This window comes from Miniopterus schreibersii, assembly GCF_964146895.1.
Source record: "Miniopterus schreibersii genome assembly, chromosome: 16".
Lineage (NCBI taxonomy): Eukaryota > Metazoa > Chordata > Mammalia > Chiroptera > Miniopteridae > Miniopterus > Miniopterus schreibersii.
The window spans coordinates 21,966,255-21,987,517 of record NC_138116.1 but is presented as its reverse complement, the minus strand read 5'-3'; the positions used below and the strand labels follow the sequence as shown (position 1 = coordinate 21,987,517).

Here is a 21,263-nt window from a genome sequence, read left to right as displayed (position 1 = left end):
AAACTTGTATTTACTGGGTATTATGGAAGCAACTGTGAGCAAACATAGGCATACACAAATAAGCTTACCTTGAAGTACTGAGACCTGCCTATAAGAAAAAGCGCAGGTGATGTGCTACAGAAGTCTGGAAAAGGGAGAGAATATATAGGGCTGGGGCTTGAGGACCAGGGTCACTCCTACGACAGAGTAAGAATTTGAGCAGAACCTTGATGAGTACATAAAGTCTCAATGTACAGTGTTAAAATGGCAGGAACAGAATCAAAGAGCATCTCCCCTGGAATGCTCCCCCACAAGACTAAGTGACCTTCTTCTGAGAACTCTATGTTCTTTGACCATGGTGGCTTGACCTTTATTTTTAGAAGATGAACTTGTGTGTCTGATTCCTCCTCAAAGGCAGGGCCATGTATTAACTGGTCATCCAGAAATAAATTCCCAGACAATGCAGTGTCTGGCAGAATGCAGGTATGCTAACTACACATTTGTCAAAGTGATGTTTAGAAACATCACATTCAGTTTACACATTGTCAAGATGATTAAAAATTTCAGAGGAAAGGACTGGCTGAAATCCAATGAAAACTATTAATCGATCACATCATTTGGCACAGTTTAAAATAAAAGCATATGTTGACTGAATTTTTCGTTTTCACACCAATTATGTAGTCACATAGGTGTGGCTCTAGTTTAGGAGTTACTCAAAAATCTGTAATCTGGAAATAATAACATAGTATATTTTAACCACTATATTATAGCAAGTGAGGATATAGGAAAACAGAACCAATAATATTGCAAAGCGCTCACTGATCAATCTCTGTTAGGAGGAAAGTACTACTCAGCAGTGGTATAACAGCAACACCTAGCATTTGAACAACCTAGAAGAAAAATATGAGTTGTCAGGGAAAGTCTGCTTACAGGGAAACAAAAATCCACTGTGAATTATTAGATTTTGCAACAGCTCATGTTGTAATACAGAAATGTGCTGTTAATTGAAGGAGGAAGATAATTATAGCTTAAGAGCCAACTAGTTAATCAACACCATGATCAGAAATGTCTAAGTGACAAGCCTTGGTCCCACACCCAGGAAAAAAGGGTGAACCCAAAAAGTAAGTAAAACAAGTTTCCATTAAAATGTGTTCAAGACAGCTGAGCCATTCTGAAACTGAGCCCTAAAACCAAGGGAGGAGGGGAATTTTATGTAACTAATAATTATAAAATTTAAATAAATAATTTCTATACATTTAATAGAAAAACAAGAAATTATGTGCTATATTTACATCTCTGGAAGTCATATTATGCTGGGAATTGATGCAATGGAATAAAACTCAGTTAACATGCAGTCCTCAAAAAAAATACTCCTTGAACTAATAGTAAAGACAGAAAAGAAAAAGAGGGAAAAAAAGGCTAGATCAATCCTACAGATTTAGGAGTGATCCAAGTAATGGCAACCTAGATGATAATGGAAGTAAAAAAAAAAAAAACCATGTCATCTAAGGAACAACTGAATGAACTGGTGACCCCTTCGCTAAGAACACAAAAGATTTAGGAGGGTAGAGTAACCCTCTTCAAATATCAAAAAACCTCTAAGTTCTTTGTGGCAGAATGCAAGCTATATTGTACGTAGCAGATTTCAGTTCAATATAAGACAAACTTTTTAGTAATTAGAGCAACTAAAAAATAGAACACCCTGAAAGACAACGAACAGGCTTCCCTTCACTAGAAATATTCAAGTAGATACTGGAGATATTTGGTAATGGAGTTCAGCTCAGTTTTGAATATCTTTCACAAGAGAAGAAAGAAGGGAACTAACATGTATGAGCACCTACCATTTGCAAACACTTTGTGTGTGTTATGTAAATTGGGCATCTCAAATTCATGAATCAAATATTATTTCTCATATAAGGATACTAAGGTTCATAGAGGTTAAGTGGTCAAGAGGTTATCACACTTATTAAGAGGCAGACCTAGGATTTAAAACCTGAAAATGACTTGTAAGGTCCCTTGCAAGTTCTATCCTGGTTGACACCATGACAGTGAATGTGTTGGTGGTCTAGATAATTTCATTCTGATAATTTGTTAATTTATCTAGTCTGGTATTATTTCTTTTTTTTAAATATTTTTTTTTTAATTTTTTTATTGACTTTTAGAGAGAGAGGGAGAGAAAGAGAAACATTGATGTGAGAGAGAAACGTTGATTGCCTGCCTCCTGCAGGCCCCCCACCAGAGATTGAGCCCACAGCCCAAGCATGTGCCCTGACTGGGAACCTAACCCATGAACTTTTGGTGCATGGGACAACACTCAACAAACTGAGCCACACTGGCCTGGGCAAGTCTGGTATTGCTTCTGTCAGAATATCCTGAGACTCTTGGTCAAAGAGCATATTAGCTTTCCCCATGACATCCAACTCAAAACATAAACCATCCTTTGGGTCCTCTGTAGCTGAATTCTGTAATTTGTTGATGACCAGAATCCCCAACAACCCACCTAAACTAGAAAGGGCAGAGAGTTTTAGCTGACATGGATTCAATCTAGGCAACTGGTTATGGCTTCCTGGATTAATGTTGTTAATAAGATTCTACAGTCAGTCTAGCTTCAGCAAGAAAGACTGTCATTATCAATGAGTAATGTCGGCCATGAATACAGGACAAAGAATGGCAGAAAAAAGGTTTTGTGTTTGTCAACTCTCATCTAACCATTTCCTAAAACTATTTTTCTTTTTTTCATCGTCAGTTCTTACATAGATACAAGCTCCATGTATTTTTTTACCAACTAACTTGAAAGTAATGCTTACTGCTACTATTCCTAAAATCACTAATGGAGGATATTGGAATACATAATGAGGCAGACAGAAGGCAGCTCAAAGACTGATTATCAATATAAGTAGACAATATTTTTAATATAAATTAGAATTACTTTGAAAGACTTGCCTTGTCGATTGGTTCCTCTCAGCCTTTCATGTCCAGAAGCTGGACTTCACCAGTATCCCCACAGGTGACCTGACACTTGACAGCAGATTTAAAATAATTGTAGTCATACATGCTGTGATTTCTAATGTATAGATTAGAATGCCAGTTTATCAGCAACGAGGGACATTTCTTCCCAGATGTTCAAGACTTCTTCCTTAATCTTACTTGGTAGGATGAATTAAGAATCCAAAAGCTTCAGAATTTGAGCAGAGGTTAATAGAGTTGAGGGACATCTCCTCCAGATCCTACTGAGGCCAGCTGAAATATCTTTGCCCCACACTAGGCCACCTCTCTCTGGTGGCTAGATGGTCCACATGTCCAAATTCAGAATCTCTCTCCCTAAGATGAAGCTTAAGGCAACTTCCTTGAATACCCCTTTTGATATTCCCTGCTGTCCATATTCCTTACCCAGTTGTAGACTGATTATACTTTGGTTTTACTAGTTCAGTTAGGAAGGCAACCATATTTCCTTTTCTCCTAAGCTCATGGAGATAACTCACTGTCACATCCATATTTATAGCTGTAACTACCTCTTTGAAGGATCAGAGTGCAGCCCCCTGGGTACACTGTACATAAGAATGAAGTCTGTTATTTTAAAAATACAAAAGAGAACAATGCACACCTTCCAGACTCAATACACATTCACCATAGCGACTCTTCTAAAATGTAGAATTTTTTTCCATCATTTTTCAAAGACACCACGTGTCTGTTTTTTAGGATAAGTTCCCTATAACAAAGTTTAAATTAATCATTCAGCAAGTGATTTCCTACCTCACTGAGACTTCACTGATCCTTGGATCGCTATTATTTCTGATTACTCTTTCCTTCCAGGTACCTAAATGCTGTATCACTTCTTGGCTCCCTGAGTGCTCTCGTTTTGTTTGTTTCCCAGAAGCTCTAAAGAGCTTGCTTCTGCATTCTACACCTGACAATCTTGTCTTCACTCCACCTTTGCTTCCCTCTTCACCACTCCTTTGTCTCTTACCCCCACTCAGGATGCTACAGCAATACAAGACACAGATGGCTTCATTCCATCTCCATCTTTTCCTTCCCTCGTGACAGAGGGTCTGGCTTCTGTGCCCTAAATTATCCAGAAGAGTCTTGCTTTCAGATCTCCAAAGATCTTGTGGCAATATCATGGACATTTTTCTAGCCCTCTTTCTCCCTGATCTCTGCAGAATTTGAAACTTAAGAGCTGGAAGGACCTCTGGGAGGTTCTGGAAACCCCAACCAGGTTAATCATCCAAGCTGAAATCCATGCTGTGATTTCCTGAGACTTTTCCAGCCTTCCAGATGATTCCTTATTCACTGCCTTTACTGGGTACTTCACCTCTGAGTGAAGCCTAACTTTAAGGGTTTTCTCACCATTCAGTCTTAACCTTCTGTCCTCTCTCCCTTAAAAACTTACTGTTCTCAAGGCTTCAACTATCAACTCAATATGAATAATCCTTGGCCTTAAGCTCTAGCCTATATTCTTATATCAATTTCCCTTTTAAAGAAAATTAAAATATTCTTTTGACTTGTGCAAGTGGTCATGTTATATGATCCACAGACTATAAACACTGAGAATATGTACGTATTTAGTTAGTAATTTTGAGAGAATTCATTTCCCAGTACTTAATGGTCTTTTCAGAACCCAAAACAGCCAAACGGAAAGTCCACATCCTAATTGACATCTATGAACTGTTGACTGGTGTCTCTGACACTGCCGACTGTTCCATCTTGAAATTCTCCACTCCCTCGGCTTCCTTGAAACTCCTGTCTCCTGGTCCTCTCTTTCTGCTTTGAGTGCTGCCTCTCAACCCCTTTTGTTTGTCCCCAAATGGTACAGTTCCTTGAGGTTTTATCCTCGGTCCCCATCTCTATCTATCTTCCCTGGGAAATCTCATCCAGTGTCACGGTTGCTCCTTGCCAGTAACTTCCAAATCCAGGCACAGTGTCTGTCTGAATGCCAGGCCCACACTGCAACTGCCTGTGGAACATATCCTTACCTAAGCACCGACAGGCGCTTCATTCCCAATCTTCTTACCCGAACTCGCTATCTTTCCCAAAGGACCTGCTCCTTTGCATTCCCATATTAGTTAACGGCACTTCCCAAAGTCCAACACTGGGAACCTCTTATCATTTAAGACTCCCTCCCTCTTCTTCACCAACCTGTAACCAGTCAATAGTCAAATGCCACCATTTGTCTTCTGTTCTTGCCACCCTACTGCTACTTTCCTGAAGCTCTCATAATGTCTTCCCCGGCTCCTAGACTCTCATCTCTCTGCCTCCAGTTACTCTCTCATCCATCTAGTACTCTGCCAACAGTGTTATCTTTCTAAAAATTAAGATAATGTCCACTCCCTGACTATGGGACCAAGTCCAAGTTCCTTAGAATGGTATTAAAGGTCCTTCCCCATCTGGCCTCAATCTATTTTTCCAATCTTATCTCTTGGCACTCATTCATAAGGACATTACACCCCAGCCAAACCAAACTTTTCACAATTCTTAAAATATGTCATGTATGTTTATACCTCCTTTATACAGGCTGATCCTTCTGCCTAAAATTTTTTTCCAGACTCATTTTTTAAGATACTATTCAAATGGTATCTCCCTAAGTCCTCTAGTGGCTGGTTTCTCGTTTTTGGTGCTTCACGTGTTTTATATAAACCTTAATTAAATTCCTTACCTTCTTTTGTAATCATTTATGTCTTACCCCCTACCTTTATCCCCACAAGACATGGCTTCCTTGAAAGCAAAGACCACATCTTACTCATTTCTGCATCTTCAGAACCCCATAAAATTTGTGGTATATAATATATATTCAGTGAGTAACTATTGTATAAAAATGGGGAACGGGGGGGAGAAAGGCTAGAGACAAAAAAAAGAACCTTCGTTACTCTCTTTCCCAATTCAGCTAATTTAATAGTCAAGTTGTATTAACTAAAAGAATACAAAAAATTCCTTTCTCCACAATTTTTTACCACCCTCGTGCCTGAAATTCCACTTAGGTAAAAGTTACACTTTTTTTTAAAGCAAACAGTTTCGGTGAACACCTCTCCACCCTTACCCACCTTTACCAGTAAGTCACACCTCAGCCTGAATTAGACTAACCAGATGGTTATCCTCCTAATAACACCTGTTCCCACACAGACTGGAAAATTTCAGAAGGGAAGGAGAAATAAGGGAAATGGAGCCCCTCAAGGGAGGGCTAACTAATACGGAAGGTGGCTTTTGGGTCCTAGGGAGCAAGTTCAGAGCAAAGGACAGCTGGGGGAGGGGAGAACGCTGCAGAGGAAGAGGGCAGCAAAACAAAGATCCGAATTCTACGATGGAAACCTCGGTAGGTGCCGGTTCTTCCGCTCCTCCCCAGAGATGGGGGAAACACCCCTCTCTCACCCTCAGCAAAAGCAGCCCCACCTCTGCACACAGGCTTGGCTCTTCAGGGGAAAGCTCATCTCCCATTGTTACCTAACTCCTGCTAACTCTTGTAACCTCACTATTGTTCCCACCCACTGCCCCCATTACCCTGCCTTTTATCTAGTGAGGAGGTGAGGAAGAGAGGGGTTAGCAGGCCTGTAGCCCCAAGACATAGGCTGTCACAGAGGACTAGATCCCACCCGAGACATCCTGTTTCTTCCTACCTGACCTGCAGCGGTGAGCAGGAAAACTGGAGGGGAAAAGTCCAGAGAGTTTCCATACAGTGATTATTACATGTATCCGAGATGTTTTCTGTCCTGTGAAACCTATATCAATACACCATGAAGAAACTGAAGCCAGGGGCTGTCCATGAGGATGCCCCACTTGTACTGAATGCATGACTTTAGCTATGGTTTCTGCAGACTAGCCCTCCAGGACACCGCAGTTCCCGTCTATCTTCCAAGACCTGTTCTCCTGCCTGCCTTTGATTCTAGAAGCCATTGAAATTCTTCCAGTAAATTCCTTTATTTAATGCAACCAGTCTGTTTCTGACTGCCTAATTAGCTACACTGTGAAGGCTACCTGGACCTTCCTGGGACAGTTGCTCAACTCCATCCTTCATTCCCCCACCCTTCATACACACCTCTTCCATTCCACACTGATAGGCGCCTGCTTTATGCCCAGCACTAAGTGTAAAGAAAGAAACACGAATAACGTGTGGCCTCTACCCTCAAAGATGTTATACTTTAATAAGTATTTATTAGCCTTTATTTCATGGCACTGCAATTATTCATTTTCTTATTAATCTCCTGGAGGGTAAGGACTTTATACAAGCCTACCATACGATACAATCTGAGCAGGAAACAACAGGCACATTCAAATTAGGAAAAACTACAGCAAGTTTAATTAATGAAAGGACTGTTTACAAAGGTGGGGCATGGTGACCACTAGGGAAACCACTAGGGGTGGGTATTACTACCCCCATGCCCAACAGAGACAAAGGAAGGTGACTAAGAAAGGGAAAGTCATATGGGGGGCCATTATGATGGGAGCTGTGGCTTTTAATGAAGGCCAAGCCAACTCTTAGAGGAGGCCAGGGGAATAAACGCCCCAAACTCATCCCCCCTCCAGTTTCCTAATTGGGTCTCCACTAAGCAAACAAAATGAAAGCCAGAGGGCGAGGTATCCTCCTGGAGCAGAAAACGGACGAGAAAGGTAGAAAGGGGATCTGGAGGGACAAATGGCTTTGTAGGGTCAGTGCTCAATGCAGGTGTGTCAAATTAGATTACTACTACATATGCATAGACAACTGATTTCTAGTTTCTCTTCTCTCATTTTATTAGTTTTCTAGTAGCTATATTAGTGCTTTCATTGACAGCTTGCCTAATCCATGCAAATTTAATTCTCTTCTTCCCTTCTGCTACCGAATTTTACATATATATGTAACTTTTTTAAAAAGACAATTGCCCTTAATCTAACTATAGTCAGTGCAGACATTAATAATCAGTGTGCTCTTGAAACCCTGATGAAAACTACTTTTCTAGCCTTCCATGCATTTTCACCCCCTCCATCCTGTGCACCTAAGTGTAACAAAATCATCGGCCCTGAACCATGGGAAGCTGACATAGAAAAGGGACATCTGTAATTCTTTCAAAAAATAAAGATAATTTTTTAAAAATTCCTGTTAATTCATTTATAAGTAGGAAATGTAAGCTTATCCTAAAATAGACCTGCTATAATAAAAAGGTTCCATCCTCATCACTGCAATTTCTGGAACTGTCTTGGAAACCACAAAGCAAAGTTTAAACATCTGGCAGTGGAAGGTAGTGGTTAAGAATGTGGGATCAAGAGAAGACGGACCTGGCTTCAGTCCTGGCTCAGCTACTAATTTATTGGCTGACTTACCCCCCCATGCACAATATATAACCACTCCTCCTTTGTAAAAATGGTCTAATAATAGTACCTGCCTTATAGGGTTGTTAAGTGAGTTGCAGGAGAAAATGTACATATACCCCTTAACACAGTACCTGGCACAGAGTTATTATTCTTAATATTCTTACTTTTATAGCAACTTGATGGTTGTGTGATGGATTGTTACAACATTTATCCCAGTATTGGTTGTGGGGGCCTCATCCTTGGAGAGTTGGTTTAAAAAAAAACCACAATAATTCTACTAGATTATATTTAGATTGTAGCATTTATATTCTAGATATCAAGAAAAAGAAAACAGGCAACATCTCACAGTTCTGTAAATATCCACTCAACTGCAGCTTTAGGACTAGAAATTTCTAACCTTAGCACCACATTTTAACCATAATGACCAATATGAAAAATACTTTTAAGAGATACCTGTAATAGGATCAATAATAAAAATGAAGTTTAAAAAGAGAGAGACACCAAAAAGTTTGATAGCTTTTGAATTATGGAAAATGCCAAGCACCCAGAGCCCATTAATGTCATGGTTTATTACGGAATTAATTCAGATATATACCCTGTGTTCAACACTTAAAAGTAAAAACTTGATGAAAAGCAGTTAATCTCCATAATGGGTGTTAGTTCCATCTGGAAAAGCAGCATTATAAAAGGATTAGCACTGCAATTATGCTTGGTGGTTTAGTGATCTGATTAGCTACTTTAATGGCTGATCTAGAGCTACACACTCCTGCCAAAGAGTTAGGAAATTCTAGAAACTCAAGCAGGGGGGATCCCCCAAAAGTTAGGACAGAGTCTAGCCTGTGTACAGACAAGACCTACAAGTCTGACCTCTTCAAGAGCAGAACTCTTTTCTCACTCTTTTTCTTTTCAAATTAGTCTGTTGTCATTTTTTTATTGCAAATGCAATGATAATAAGGAAGGCTTGTCCAGTCTGAGAAAGAAAATAAAATCCCTATGTTCTTGTTAATTTTCTAAGTCACAAGATTGGAAAATAGAATTCTGGGTCAGTTTCTTATTATGTTAAAGCAAAAGCTCTGAAGATAAATAGATCTGTGTTCAGATCCCAGCTGAGCCCCTTTATTGAATAATTTTGGGCAACCTACTTAATTTTTTTAGTTAAAATAAAAGCTGATGAGACAAAAACTCAGGTCAAGTGCTTAGCACAGGCCCTGGAACATAGAAAAGTCTCAACAAGCTCTTCACAGCTCTAATTATCTGAGAACTGACATTGCAAATGTTACTCCCATGTTGATTTAATGAGTTTAATCCAAGAAATTAAAAGTTCTTTGAGCATTATTGTCAGCTTGTGGAGGGAGGCCATGGAATGGTTATGGTAAATGTTCCCCATTATTATTGTGTGTTACAAATCTATTTCATAACATTTCCACACACACCCCCCCCAAAAAAAGGTGATTCAGAGAAAGAGCTATTCTCACTTTGTTATGCCATGGACAAGTTGTTGGATTTTTAAGTATTTTAAAAATCTCTAAACAATAAGATTAAATGATGAATTTCATAAGACTTTTATTCTTTAATATTTAATCACATTGCATATATTCATTGAAATCACTACAATGGTGGATTGCTCCTTTCATTATATTCTTTAACTTCTATGTGTACCATTTGTAATCCAAAATTTTCTCTTTTTTTTTTTAATCCTCACTTGAGCAAGTGTTTTTACTTGATTTCCGAGAGAGAGAGAAAGAGAGAGAGAGAATGATCCATGTGAGAGAGAAACATCAATCAATCAGTTGCCTTCCTATGTGCCCTGACCAATTGGGGATCAAACCCGAAACCTGGGTACAGGCCCTGACCAGGAATCAAACCTGCAACCTTCCAGTGTAGGGGATTACATTCCAACCAACTGAGCCACAGTGGCTGCCACCTTTATTCTTTTTTTATCTGTCCAGGCTCCCTAAGTAAAAACTAAAAAGACCTGGTAATGAAGTCACTTTCTCTCATTACCAGCCATCTCTGAGTGGATCAATTTTGACAGACAACCACAGCTGGACCTAAAGGAATTTTCTTAGATTTATGAATGGGGGTAAAAAACAGCAACTACATTTTTTATTGGAGTCTGAAGAGGTTGGTTGGTTGGTTGGTTTGGTCCTTTCAGCTTTACTACTTTTTATGAAAATCAAAAGGGATATTATGTTTCTATTTCTGGTTCTGTATTAGAAATTCTCTCCCTAATGCAGGTAATCCATAGTGAGCAACTGTCTTTCACAAAATGAAGTTAACTTGATCAAAAGGGAAAAGCCTATGACATACTAATGAAACTTGCTAAGTCATTGTTACATTTAATCCTTAAATTACACCACACTAATGGGCTAGCTAACCAGAGAACCAACCAAAATAATCAATTCTCCTAATTTAAAAAATGAAATTTTAGAAGTACAGATATATTTTAGCAGTTTTTGAGTATCAAGATCATTCTCAACACATCCAAGACCAAAAAGGGGACTTTTAATGAAGAGGAAAAGGTCAGAGCCAGAATTTTAAAATATATATATTCTAAGGTATAAATCTTTATATATTTTAAGATACCTTAGGTATCCTATGTAGAATCTTAGACTTCTTATCATTCTTACACAACACTCTCACATCTAAAAAGCACATGTTATCATTTACTTAAAGCAAAATTAAATTAGTTGTCTTTGATGAGGCATTATTTAAATTTTGAACTAGTACCATTACCAAAACACACGGAAGAAGAGTTTAGAGAACAAAATAAAGACAAAGAAAAGAAAGTGGGAAAAGGCACTATGGTGATATGAAAATATTCAGAGAACAGTAAATGCCTACAAGGTACAGCAAGAGTATAAGGCAGCCTCCCTTCTCTGAAGAAACTTAAATATCTTACCTCATTAGGTACAATAATAATGTAGTATAGTACAAAATACAAGGTTGTACACAGGAAATGAAAAGAACATGAGGGCCATGACTAGACTACAATGATTTGAGTAAGGAACAAAGTGGAAAACGGATGTTCCAGACCAGGAACAACAGAAGCCCTAAAATAGGATAAAGCATAGTGTCTCGGCCAAGATTTAAAAGAAAGTCTTGCTTATAATGAAAGGATTTTTTTAAGAAAATGCTAACTTTTTTTTCATTGGATCGTAGATTATTATTATTATACATATTTTAATATTTGCTATTATTATTATCCATATTTTACAGGGTAGTAAAATAAGGCACAGAAAGACTGAATCTCTTGCCCAAGGCCACATAATTACTTCATGAAGAGAATCCAGCACTCCTTTCATTCCACCACAGGGAGCGTGAGGTTGGACAGATGGAGTAGGGCAAGGTTATTCAAAAGATTTAATACATCCACAAGAGAAATCCATTGTAGGTGCTGAGTATGTTGATAAAGTGATGACAATACTTTTTCAAGAACATTAATCTTGCATCAGTGAACAGAACAGATCTTAAGTGGCACAGCAGTGAGTCAAGAAAAACACTTCAGAAGCTGGTGATGTAACCCACGAGAGAAGTGGTGAGAGCCTGGATTAGGGCAGCTGCAGAGGGACAAGACAAAAAGAAACAAATAGATATGACAAAAGAAACGGTGACGAAATTGGTGACTTGGTGCATGTAGGAGCTAAAGAAAAGAATGAAGTTGAAATGAAAGCAAGTATCAGAGAAAAACAGATGGCATGGTTTATCACAAAGTTATCAATAAAACACCATTATCTGCCCTGTTCTCCCCAGCCACTGTCTTCCTCACTGGTCATGTTCCAACTTCCAATCTTATCCTTTCATTCATTTATATTTTGCTGGCTTACTGCATGTTAGACGGTGGGTGAGGCTCTGAGAAACAGAGATCACAATGATAGTAATAACAATAACAAAAAACACTTATTAAACATTTATTCTATATATGCCAGGCACTGTTCTAAAGGCTGTGTATTTACTAACTCACATAGGGTAGGCAAAATTATTATTCCCACTTTAGAGATGAAACAAAGCCATACAGTAAGTGGTGGGGCCTGGATTGTAAGCCACACTGTCTCACTCCAGAGCCCATCCACTCAACCACTCTGCTATAATGCACTGAAAAGCCTTCATGCAATTTCCATATTTTTGTGGTTTCCATTACAGTGCATCCCAGAAGTTTTAGAAAAAGTATATAATATGGGCGTGCCTTCAGAATTTTATAAGGTTGCCAGTGAGAAGATATGGGCCTTATCTGAGTTGTTCTAATTACTCAGCTATCTGGGAGGAGGGCACTAAACCCATCGAACAGTTCTACAACTTTCCACTTGGCTTCAATTCCATGGGTGGTCATCACAAAGGCACATCCAGCAATTTATACCAAGTCACACAACACCAGGGTAAAAAAAATGTCTAATTCTCCAACTTTGTGTGATAAACAATAGAAAATGCTACACATTTAGCTTATCTGCCTTGTCATCTTGAGGCATAACCTGCATTACCAGATTCATCTTTCTGCAACTACCTAAATTATTCATTATACCTCAGTTACTCAATCAGACAAAGAAGCTTGCAAATAGAATTTTCAACTAGCAACTTCAAAAGAGAATTTTGTAGCAAAATAAGGAAGATCCAAATTGGAATGATCCAAATCCTAATTGGTAAGCAAAACTGATAGCAACGGTGAATCGATGACGAGCTTTGAGAGCCCCAGCCTAATGAACCACACGGGAATAGCACCTATACCCTATCCTAACCATGACCCAAAATCCAGAAGCAATTAAAGAATAAATGGATACACTGGAATACATGAAAGTAAAATACTACAGGCAAAGTAATCAATTCCAATACTGAATACATCGTGGATCACCCCACCAAAACTCTACTAACCCTGCCCTCTGAAAGGACGGCCATGGCTCCTACTTGCCAAACCAGGAGTCTTTCTTCAGTCTCCTTCATCCTTGGCCAAGCTCTCTGGAGAGCACCCCACTGTATCTGGGTACTCTCCTCCCTTGACTTCCATGACCCTTCTCCCCTCTTCCCCAATCCTAGGTGCCCTATTATTCTCTAGCTTTTCTTTCCAGCTCCTAACATGGCTGTACCCAAAAGTTCAGGCTTGGGTCTTCTGCTCATTTCTCTCTAAATTCCTTCCCTTAGGGGCCCTAACTATTCTGATGTCTGCTGCTCTAATCTCTCTCCTGAACTATAATCCTATGACTCTAACTGCTGAAAGACATTTTTACATGAATATCCTGGTATTAGTACTTCGAATTCACATCTTAAACCAAATTCATCTTCTCCTCCAAACCTGACTTCACTATTCTTTCAGTTGTGCCCTCACACATCTCTCTCACACACACACACACACACACACACACACACACACACACACAGACTATTGGAGCTCCTCTCTGCACTCCCTCAACACCCTGTCCAAACCTCAAAAAGCCTAGATTACCCTATTATAATCTCTGATTCGTGGGTATGTTTGTTTGCCTCTCCAAGTAGATTATAAACTCCTTGAGGGGCAGAAATTGTATCTTAGTTGCCTATGTATCCCCAGTGACTTTTGCAGGTACTCAATACAATCTGCTAAGAGAAATTAATCAACATGGCCCATCTGTTCCAGCCAAACTGGTCCACCTACAGTGTCCACATGATTGGCATTTCCACAGATTCCACTTCCAGGCTTCTCTCTGCTGGTGCACATATGGAAAAGCACTACCCACCCTTTACAAGACTGAGTTTAAATTTCACCTGCACCATGAAACTTTGCCAGGTGACCCATTCCAAGACTCCTCACTCATCAGTCTTACAGTGGCAGTTCAGTGTCATAAAACAGTATCACCTAGGAAGGTACACAGGCCTGATTTAAAACCAGGCTCTAGCATAAACTAGCTGTGTTACTCTGGGCAAATTCCTAAAACTTTTTAAAGCTATAAAATGAGGTAAATAATACCTATCATAGGGGATTTAGGGGAGGGGTAAAGGACAGTAAACCACCCAGAACATAGTAGATATTCAGGAAATGTTAATCCCTCCCCACTCCACCTCCTTCCCACTTCATTTACCACTGCTGTAGTGCTTAAATTGATAATGTATGTCATGTCCCCTCAATTAGATCCCAACAATTCATAAGATCCTTAAGGGCAGAAGCTGAATCTCAATCATCTCTGTACCTTCTAAGCACCTACTAATGTGTCTTACATAAAGACACAATAAAAACTGAGGACAATGAAATCACAGTTACAATGGATTATGGCAATCAAGTGTAAATTGTGCCAAGAGTAGAACTGACAACCGTATTCATCCAATTTAGCTGCAAAATTATTACACGGCACCTCTGTCATTTCACTCATTCCAAAAGCTGATTTCAACAAATGACAGTGTAAATAAAGACAAATCAATTTGTAGAGTGTACAAATTAATAAGTAATCATTGATAATAACATTAAAGGTGGCTTAAAATGTTACAGTTGGTATTAGAAGACTAAACATGTTTTTGTTCCCATGTGCTTTTATGCAATGGTTTCCTTTCACATATCCTTTGATTTAATGTAATTATAACAGATCTCTTCGAACCACTTGTTAACTAACTGAAACTAGATTAAGATTTTTATGTTTTCCCACCAGGGGACAAAATTAAGGGCCAATACTAAAGCAAAACTAGTAAGATGGAGATTCAAAACATAATAATTACAGGTAAAACCTTCCAAAAATTCTAATTAAAGTGTTTTCTTTCCAAATGTCTTTCATTAATATCAAGCCTTCAACATCCTCTTTGAACTTACTAGAATCTTTTCTCTACCCTGATTTATCATAGCTTTCCTTCACTACATAGTATCTTCATCAGGGATCAATTCCCATGGTTGCCCCACTTGCATGTGCTAACAGGCTGGAGTGGCTGCAGCTTGTTGCGTAGTAACCTCCACTCTAACAATCAACTCTTCATTTTGCTGCCAACTGCATTCCCTTTCCCTGCAGAAACTATTTCTATAGTTTTCACAAACTGGAATGTGCAGCTTTTCAAAATTTAATTTGAAAAAACAATTAGGGATAGAAGTGTGCGAAATACCCTCCTTTCAAAATGCTCACGCCTCCGAGTTCATTTTGTTTTGTTTTGTTTTCCCATGTAGAGAAGTTTATAGTAAGAAAGAGGCATTCAGTTCTAGCAGACCCATCCACTAGAACACAGAACACACACACACACACACACATACACACAGGTACAACAGGAAAGAGCTAAAAGCCAAGCATTAAAAGACCAAGTCTCTAATCTCAGTTCAACTACCTATTATATACCTTTAGGCAAAACCATAACCTTTCTCGGCTTTGACTTCCTCTTCTATAAACTAGAGATCATAACCACCATTCCTATTTCAGCAGCTTATTTCAGAGATTTTAAAAGCACAGGATCACAAATAGCACTGTATAATTGTAAAATGTGTGTGAATGGATATGTATACATATATAAACACACACAGCAATCTCACTGCCTATGGGTAAATATATTATATCATGTATTAAAGTTCCAATTAAATACCTCACTAGAATTTGTTATATCAAATTCTATACACAGTATAACCATGGCAATTTTTTCTTTTTGGGAAACAGAATCTAGCTTGGAAATGTATGTTCACAGTCTAGTTCATAAATTTTGGAGCAAGTATCATTTTCTAATCTAATTTATATTCTCGCAAGCAAATTTTTACTTACAATCATAACATACCTAAATTTTCCCTTTCAATCAACCAACATTAGTATAAAAAAGTACGGGAGATTAGTTCTTCAGATCTTGTGTTAAGAGTATCTACATTATGGTCTTCACATAAGCCTTAACTAAAATTTATTTAAAAGTCAAAACAAAGAGGATAATTTCATGATTTTAGTTTTTTAATGTTAAAAAGAGTAGCACCATTAAATTAGAAGATTGCTAAATTATTACTCACTTCCAATTTCCTAGGCAAAAATATCAATATACTTTCATTCTTCAAATAAAAGATTCCCTACACACACACACACATACACACACACACACTCTTCCTAAATTGTGCTTATATGGCTTTAACTTTTTATATGTGGCAACTTTTGAACACTAATTCAATTGTTTAGCATATGTGTTTTCTTTCTAGTTGCTTACAGTTTCCTACAAGATCTCTATTACAGTGTGATTCTGGCACTTTGTGCTATTTGTTGTTCCAATTAATTAATACCATTTAAAACATGAATTTGAAAAAATCTTATTTTAACCATAACTTTGCAGCTAAAATTCTTTTTCCAAACTTTGCCCACATTCTGTGCAACCTAAATTAGTGCTGAGCTCAAACTGGATTTTAACAGTTGCTCAATGTTCTTCAAAAGGTGAAAAGGCATATGTTTATCTGAACTACACCCATTTTCAATTTCAACACAGCAAACCTCTCGTTTTTTCTTAAGGCAAATTTTAAACCATACATATTGGGATTGGTTATTACTGAAGATAATTTATGCAATCATGAGCCAAAGATGCTAAGCTGGCAAGAAGAAAACCGTGCAAGTAAGCAAACTCTATCCCATGTGGGACACACCTTCTCAGTATATAAAGGCTTGCCACTGTCCTTGGTAGCAGCAGGCACTCCCTGGGCTAAATAGCATCACCATGTCTGTCCGATACAGCTCAAGCAAGCAATACTCTTCCTCCCGCAGTGGGGGAGGAGGAGGGGGAGGAGGGTCCCTCAAAGTTTCGAGCAGCAAAGGCTCCCACGGCGGAGGATACAGCTCAGGGGGCGGTTTCAGTGGTGGCTCTTTTAGCCGAGGGAGCTCTGGTGGAGGCTGCTTTGCAGGATCAGGCAGCCATGGAGGAGGGCTAGGGGGTGGGTATGGTGGAAGCAGCTTTGGTGGGGGCTATGGAAGCAGCAGCTTTGGTGGGGGCTGTGGAGGAGGCAGTTTTGGAGGAGGCAGCTTTGGAGGGGGCAACTTTGGTAGCTTTGGTGGAGGAGGCTTTGGTGGAGGCCTCTTTGGTGGAGGCGGCTTTGGAGGAGGTTTTGGTGGTGGTGCTGGACTTGGAGATGGTGGCCTTCTCTCTGGAAATGAAAAAGTAACCATGCAAAATCTGAATGACCGCCTGGCTTCCTACTTGGACAAAGTTCGGGCTCTTGAAGAATCAAACTATGAGCTAGAAGGCAAAATCAAGGAGTGGTACGAAAAGTACGGCAACGCAGGCCAGAGAGAGCCTCGTGACTACAGCAAATACTACAAAACCATCGAAGATCTTAAAAATCAGGTAAGGGGCATTTTAAAATCCAACTTTAAACCTATTTTTCATCTGTGTAGTTCAGATAGATCAATTTTAAATTAACCATGATGTTAGCTGGTCACTGTGTTTGCCTACGTTACTTTCTTGCTTCCAAAATTGATCCCATCTCATCAATGGTAAATATGTGTGAAGGTATGGTCATTTCACTCTTTACCCAACATGTGTATTGTATGTCGTATAGGATGGTGGATTACTGAGAATTTTTTTGGTTTTAATGAGTGTATAATGAGTCCATTGTTAAAATACGCTAGATCATTTATAAATATGAAAACTGAAAGGACTGTTAAATGAGTCAGAACAAAATATCATTCAGATTGATAACAAACAAAAAATATTCATTATCTATATTGCAAGAAACATGAACTCTGCAGTATGGCAGTGAGATACTGCTTGCCTCTAGGGATTTGTGAATTGTACCTATAGTGTACCAGCTTAGAGTGTATTCACTTAGAATATCTATTTATAACAAATTAAACCAAATATGGGTATGAGTCAGTATTGGCTGAAATATAAGGAAATCACAGTATGAAGGGGACACACATGCAGGAACACAGCTATATAATTCCAGTTAGCTTTCAGAAAGATGATATAGAAATAGAGGCATACAGAACCTTCAAGAGAACAAATGACTCAAGTTTAAGTGTAATGGGAAGCCTGCAATATTTAATATTTAAAATAAAAAACTCCCCCAAAATTTTGTAAGAGAACATAAAAATGCAGTTCATCTATGTCACTATAAAAGCCCTATCTGTATCTGATTTCTTTACCTCTTCCCACAGATCCTTAATCTAACAACTGATAACGCCAATGTCCTGCTTCAGATCGACAATGCCAGGCTGGCAGCGGATGACTTCAGGCTGAAGTAAGCTAAGTGAATGGGGTACAATACTGTCACAACAAATACATGAGTTGTTTTTAACAATGACTTTGGATGTCCACAATAGCAGTTACTTTTTCCTGAATTCAAAGTTAAACAGTACTGGAGCTGTCAAGAGATATTTTCCATTTCAATATACCTTTTTGAGCAATATTCAAAGAAAATGCATTTTAAAGTAACTGCTAAGCTTCTTTGCATTCAACCACTAATATCCCTATGTGCATTAGTATATGATAAATGTTGCCAGGATATGAAGTCAACTCTATCTTTACTTCTTAAATACTCTCTTCCCAGGTAACATCTCCCTTATATGTTATAGCCAGTAACTGTACCATGCTCGTTTCAGGTATGAGAATGAGGTAGCCCTCCGCCAGAGTGTGGATGCTGACATCAACGGCCTACGCAGGGTGCTAGACGAGCTGACCTTGACCAAGGCTGACTTGGAGATGCAGATCGAGAGCCTGACTGAAGAGCTGGCCTACCTGAGGAAGAACCATGAAGAGGTGATGCAAAAAGTTATATGTACTTCCCCCAGCCAAAATATTGTTCATTTTGGTCACAGTTCAGCCATTAAATTTTTCTGTTCCTCAAACAGGAAATGAAAGACCTTCAAAATGTGTCCACTGGTGATGTGAATGTGGAGATGAATGCTGCTCCAGGGGTTGATCTGACTCAACTTCTGAATAACATGAGAAGCCAGTACGAACAACTTGCTGAGCAAAACCGCAAAGACGCTGAAGCCTGGTTCAATGAAAAGGTAACCTACCTTCCTTCAGGGTGAAACCAATGGAGCTTTGGTTATCATTTCAGATTTTTCTCATCTTTTCCTTTTTTTTTCTTTTTTTTTTTAAATATTCTAGAGCAAGGAGCTGACTACAGAAATCGACAGTAACATCGAACAAATGTCCAGCCAAAAAACCGAGATTACCGAACTGAGACGCACTGTTCAAGGCCTGGAGATCGAGCTACAGTCCCAACTAGCCCTGGTATGTTACTAACTCTCTCATACAGTTTCCTGCTCGTGCAAGACTATGAAACACAACGAAAAACCCAGAGTTGGGGGGTCACAGGGTAGAAATAAAAACTGGAGTTCTTGTTAACAGCAGAATAGCATCACTGGCATCAAGGGCTTGAAACTGAGACGTTGCCGTGAAACGTAAAACACAAATTCTATTCACTGTCTTTATGCTTCTGGATGAGGGCTTAAACTGTTAGCTGAGCTAGAGGGTCGCTGCGCTACAACACGCTCTCTCCTCTTTTCAGAAACAGTCCCTGGAGGCCTCCCTGGCGGAAACAGAAGGTCGCTACTGTGTGCAGCTGTCCCAGATCCAGGCCCAGATCTCCTCCCTGGAGGAGCAGCTGCAGCAGATCCGCGCCGAAACCGAGTGCCAGAACGCCGAGTACCAGCAGCTCCTGGACATCAAGATTCGGCTGGAGAACGAAATCCAAACCTACCGCAGCCTGCTTGAAGGCGAGGGAAGGTACGCTAGACCGCCGTTTTAAAAACGATCCCAGTTGCTTTTATTTTTTTGTAAAACTTTAACATTTCCACTCGCTTTTCTTCAATATTCCCAATCGCAAGGCTTTCCCCAAACCGAAGGACGCGCCAGAGACTGGGAGGAGGGGAGGGGCGGGGCGGGAGGCGGCGGCGCGCCCCAAAAGGCGCTGGGCACCGGCCTCCGTTTCTCACGGACCGGACTCTGAGGGCGGTGTGTCTGTGAAACTGTTTCTAAAGAACATGTTTAAAATACATACTTGACAGGATTGGGGGGTTTTTTTCCCCTCGCACCATGTTTTTATTTGCTAAGTCACAATAAGCCGGAAAGCGACCCACCGTCTTCCCACGTTAGAGTTTAACTGAACGGGACGTTTACTCTCCGTAGCGGCGGCTCCTACCGCGGAGGACGCGGCGGCGGCGGCGGTGGCGGCTACGGAGGCGGAAGTTCCGGCGGCGGCTACGGAGGCGGCAGTTCCGGCGGCGGCTACGGCGGCGGAAGTTCCGGCGGCGGCTACGGCGGCGGAAGTTCCGGCGGCGGCGGCGGCAGCTACGGCGGCGGCAGTTCCGGCGGCGGCGGCGGCTACGGGGGCAGTTCCGGCGGCGGCGGCGGCGGCGGCGGCAGCTACGGGGGCGGCAGCTCCGGCGGAGGCCACAAGTCCACTTCCGGGTCCGCCGGCGAGTCCTCATCTAAGGGATCAAGGTCAGCAGAACCCACCTGGGGTAATAAGAACTCGTTTTAACTTTCTAAAACTCCCGACTCCTAGAGCTCCTGCCTGCATGTTTTCATAAATTATACCCCTGACACCAGTCTTGAAGGGAAAATTGCATAGTGGAAAATGCTATCGGTTAAACATTGCTCGGATTTTTTTTGATTTTTTTTTTAAGCAACTGAAAGTTCAATTTTCTTTCTTTTAAATTCAGTGTATTTTTCTTTTAGAATTGTTGCTTGTTAATAATGGGGACCTCCACAAATTGCTTTGTCTAAATTTCTTTTCCTTTTTTTTGTGATTCACCTACAGACACCAGTAAAACCAGAGTGATCAAGACAATTATTGAAGAAGTGGCACCTGATGGTAGAGTCCTTTCGTCTAAGGTTGAATCAGAAACCAAGAAACACTACTATTAAGCCGTTTTATACAGAAGCACGAAAAAAGACCTCCAAGAAAGCACTTCAGTCTTAACGGTCTATGGAAATAGCTTCCCTCTTTGAAAATAAGGTCTCTAAAGGGTGTTTTGTGGTTTCTGTCTTTCTTCTTTCCACTTTACCAGAAGGTGTTTCTTTAAAGGAAATAAAAAAGAAATAATTTCTGTCTTCATCTACTAATGAATTCAATAAACTTTCTTACTGATGCAAACTTA

At 39.9% G+C, this 21,263-nt stretch overlaps 1 protein-coding gene across 2 annotated transcripts; it reads left to right on the top strand.

The window, feature by feature from the left end:
* Positions 1 to 16,854: 16,854 nt before the first annotated feature.
* KRT10 (keratin 10) lies at positions 16,855 to 21,263 on the top strand. 2 transcript variants are annotated; one of them, XM_081161320.1, is made up of 8 exons: positions 16,855 to 17,496; positions 18,309 to 18,391; positions 18,753 to 18,909; positions 19,002 to 19,163; positions 19,267 to 19,392; positions 19,670 to 19,887; positions 20,290 to 20,604; positions 20,924 to 21,263. In XM_081161320.1, exons 1-8 carry the CDS (start codon positions 16,873 to 16,875, stop codon positions 20,931 to 20,933), a joined length of 1,695 nt encoding a protein of 564 aa, XP_081017446.1. In that variant the 5' UTR covers positions 16,855 to 16,872; the 3' UTR covers positions 20,934 to 21,263. The 2 variants fall into 2 exon arrangements, with proteins under 2 accessions (XP_081017446.1, XP_081017445.1); XM_081161319.1 differs by having other exon boundaries at positions 20,290 to 20,624.

What these genes read in the sequence shown, in the direction of transcription:
- KRT10 (XM_081161319.1), top strand. Translation starts at nt 16,873, where the DNA reads ATGTCTGTCCGATACAGCTCAAGCAAGCAATACTCTTCCTCCCGCAGT. An exon ending in GCGGATGACTTCAGGCTGAA is followed by an intron (nt 18,392 to 18,752) that starts GTAAGCTAAGTG and finishes TGCTCGTTTCAG; the next exon opens with GTATGAGAATGAGGTAGCCC. An exon ending in AAGCCTGGTTCAATGAAAAG is followed by an intron (nt 19,164 to 19,266) that starts GTAACCTACCTT and finishes TAAATATTCTAG; the next exon opens with AGCAAGGAGCTGACTACAGA.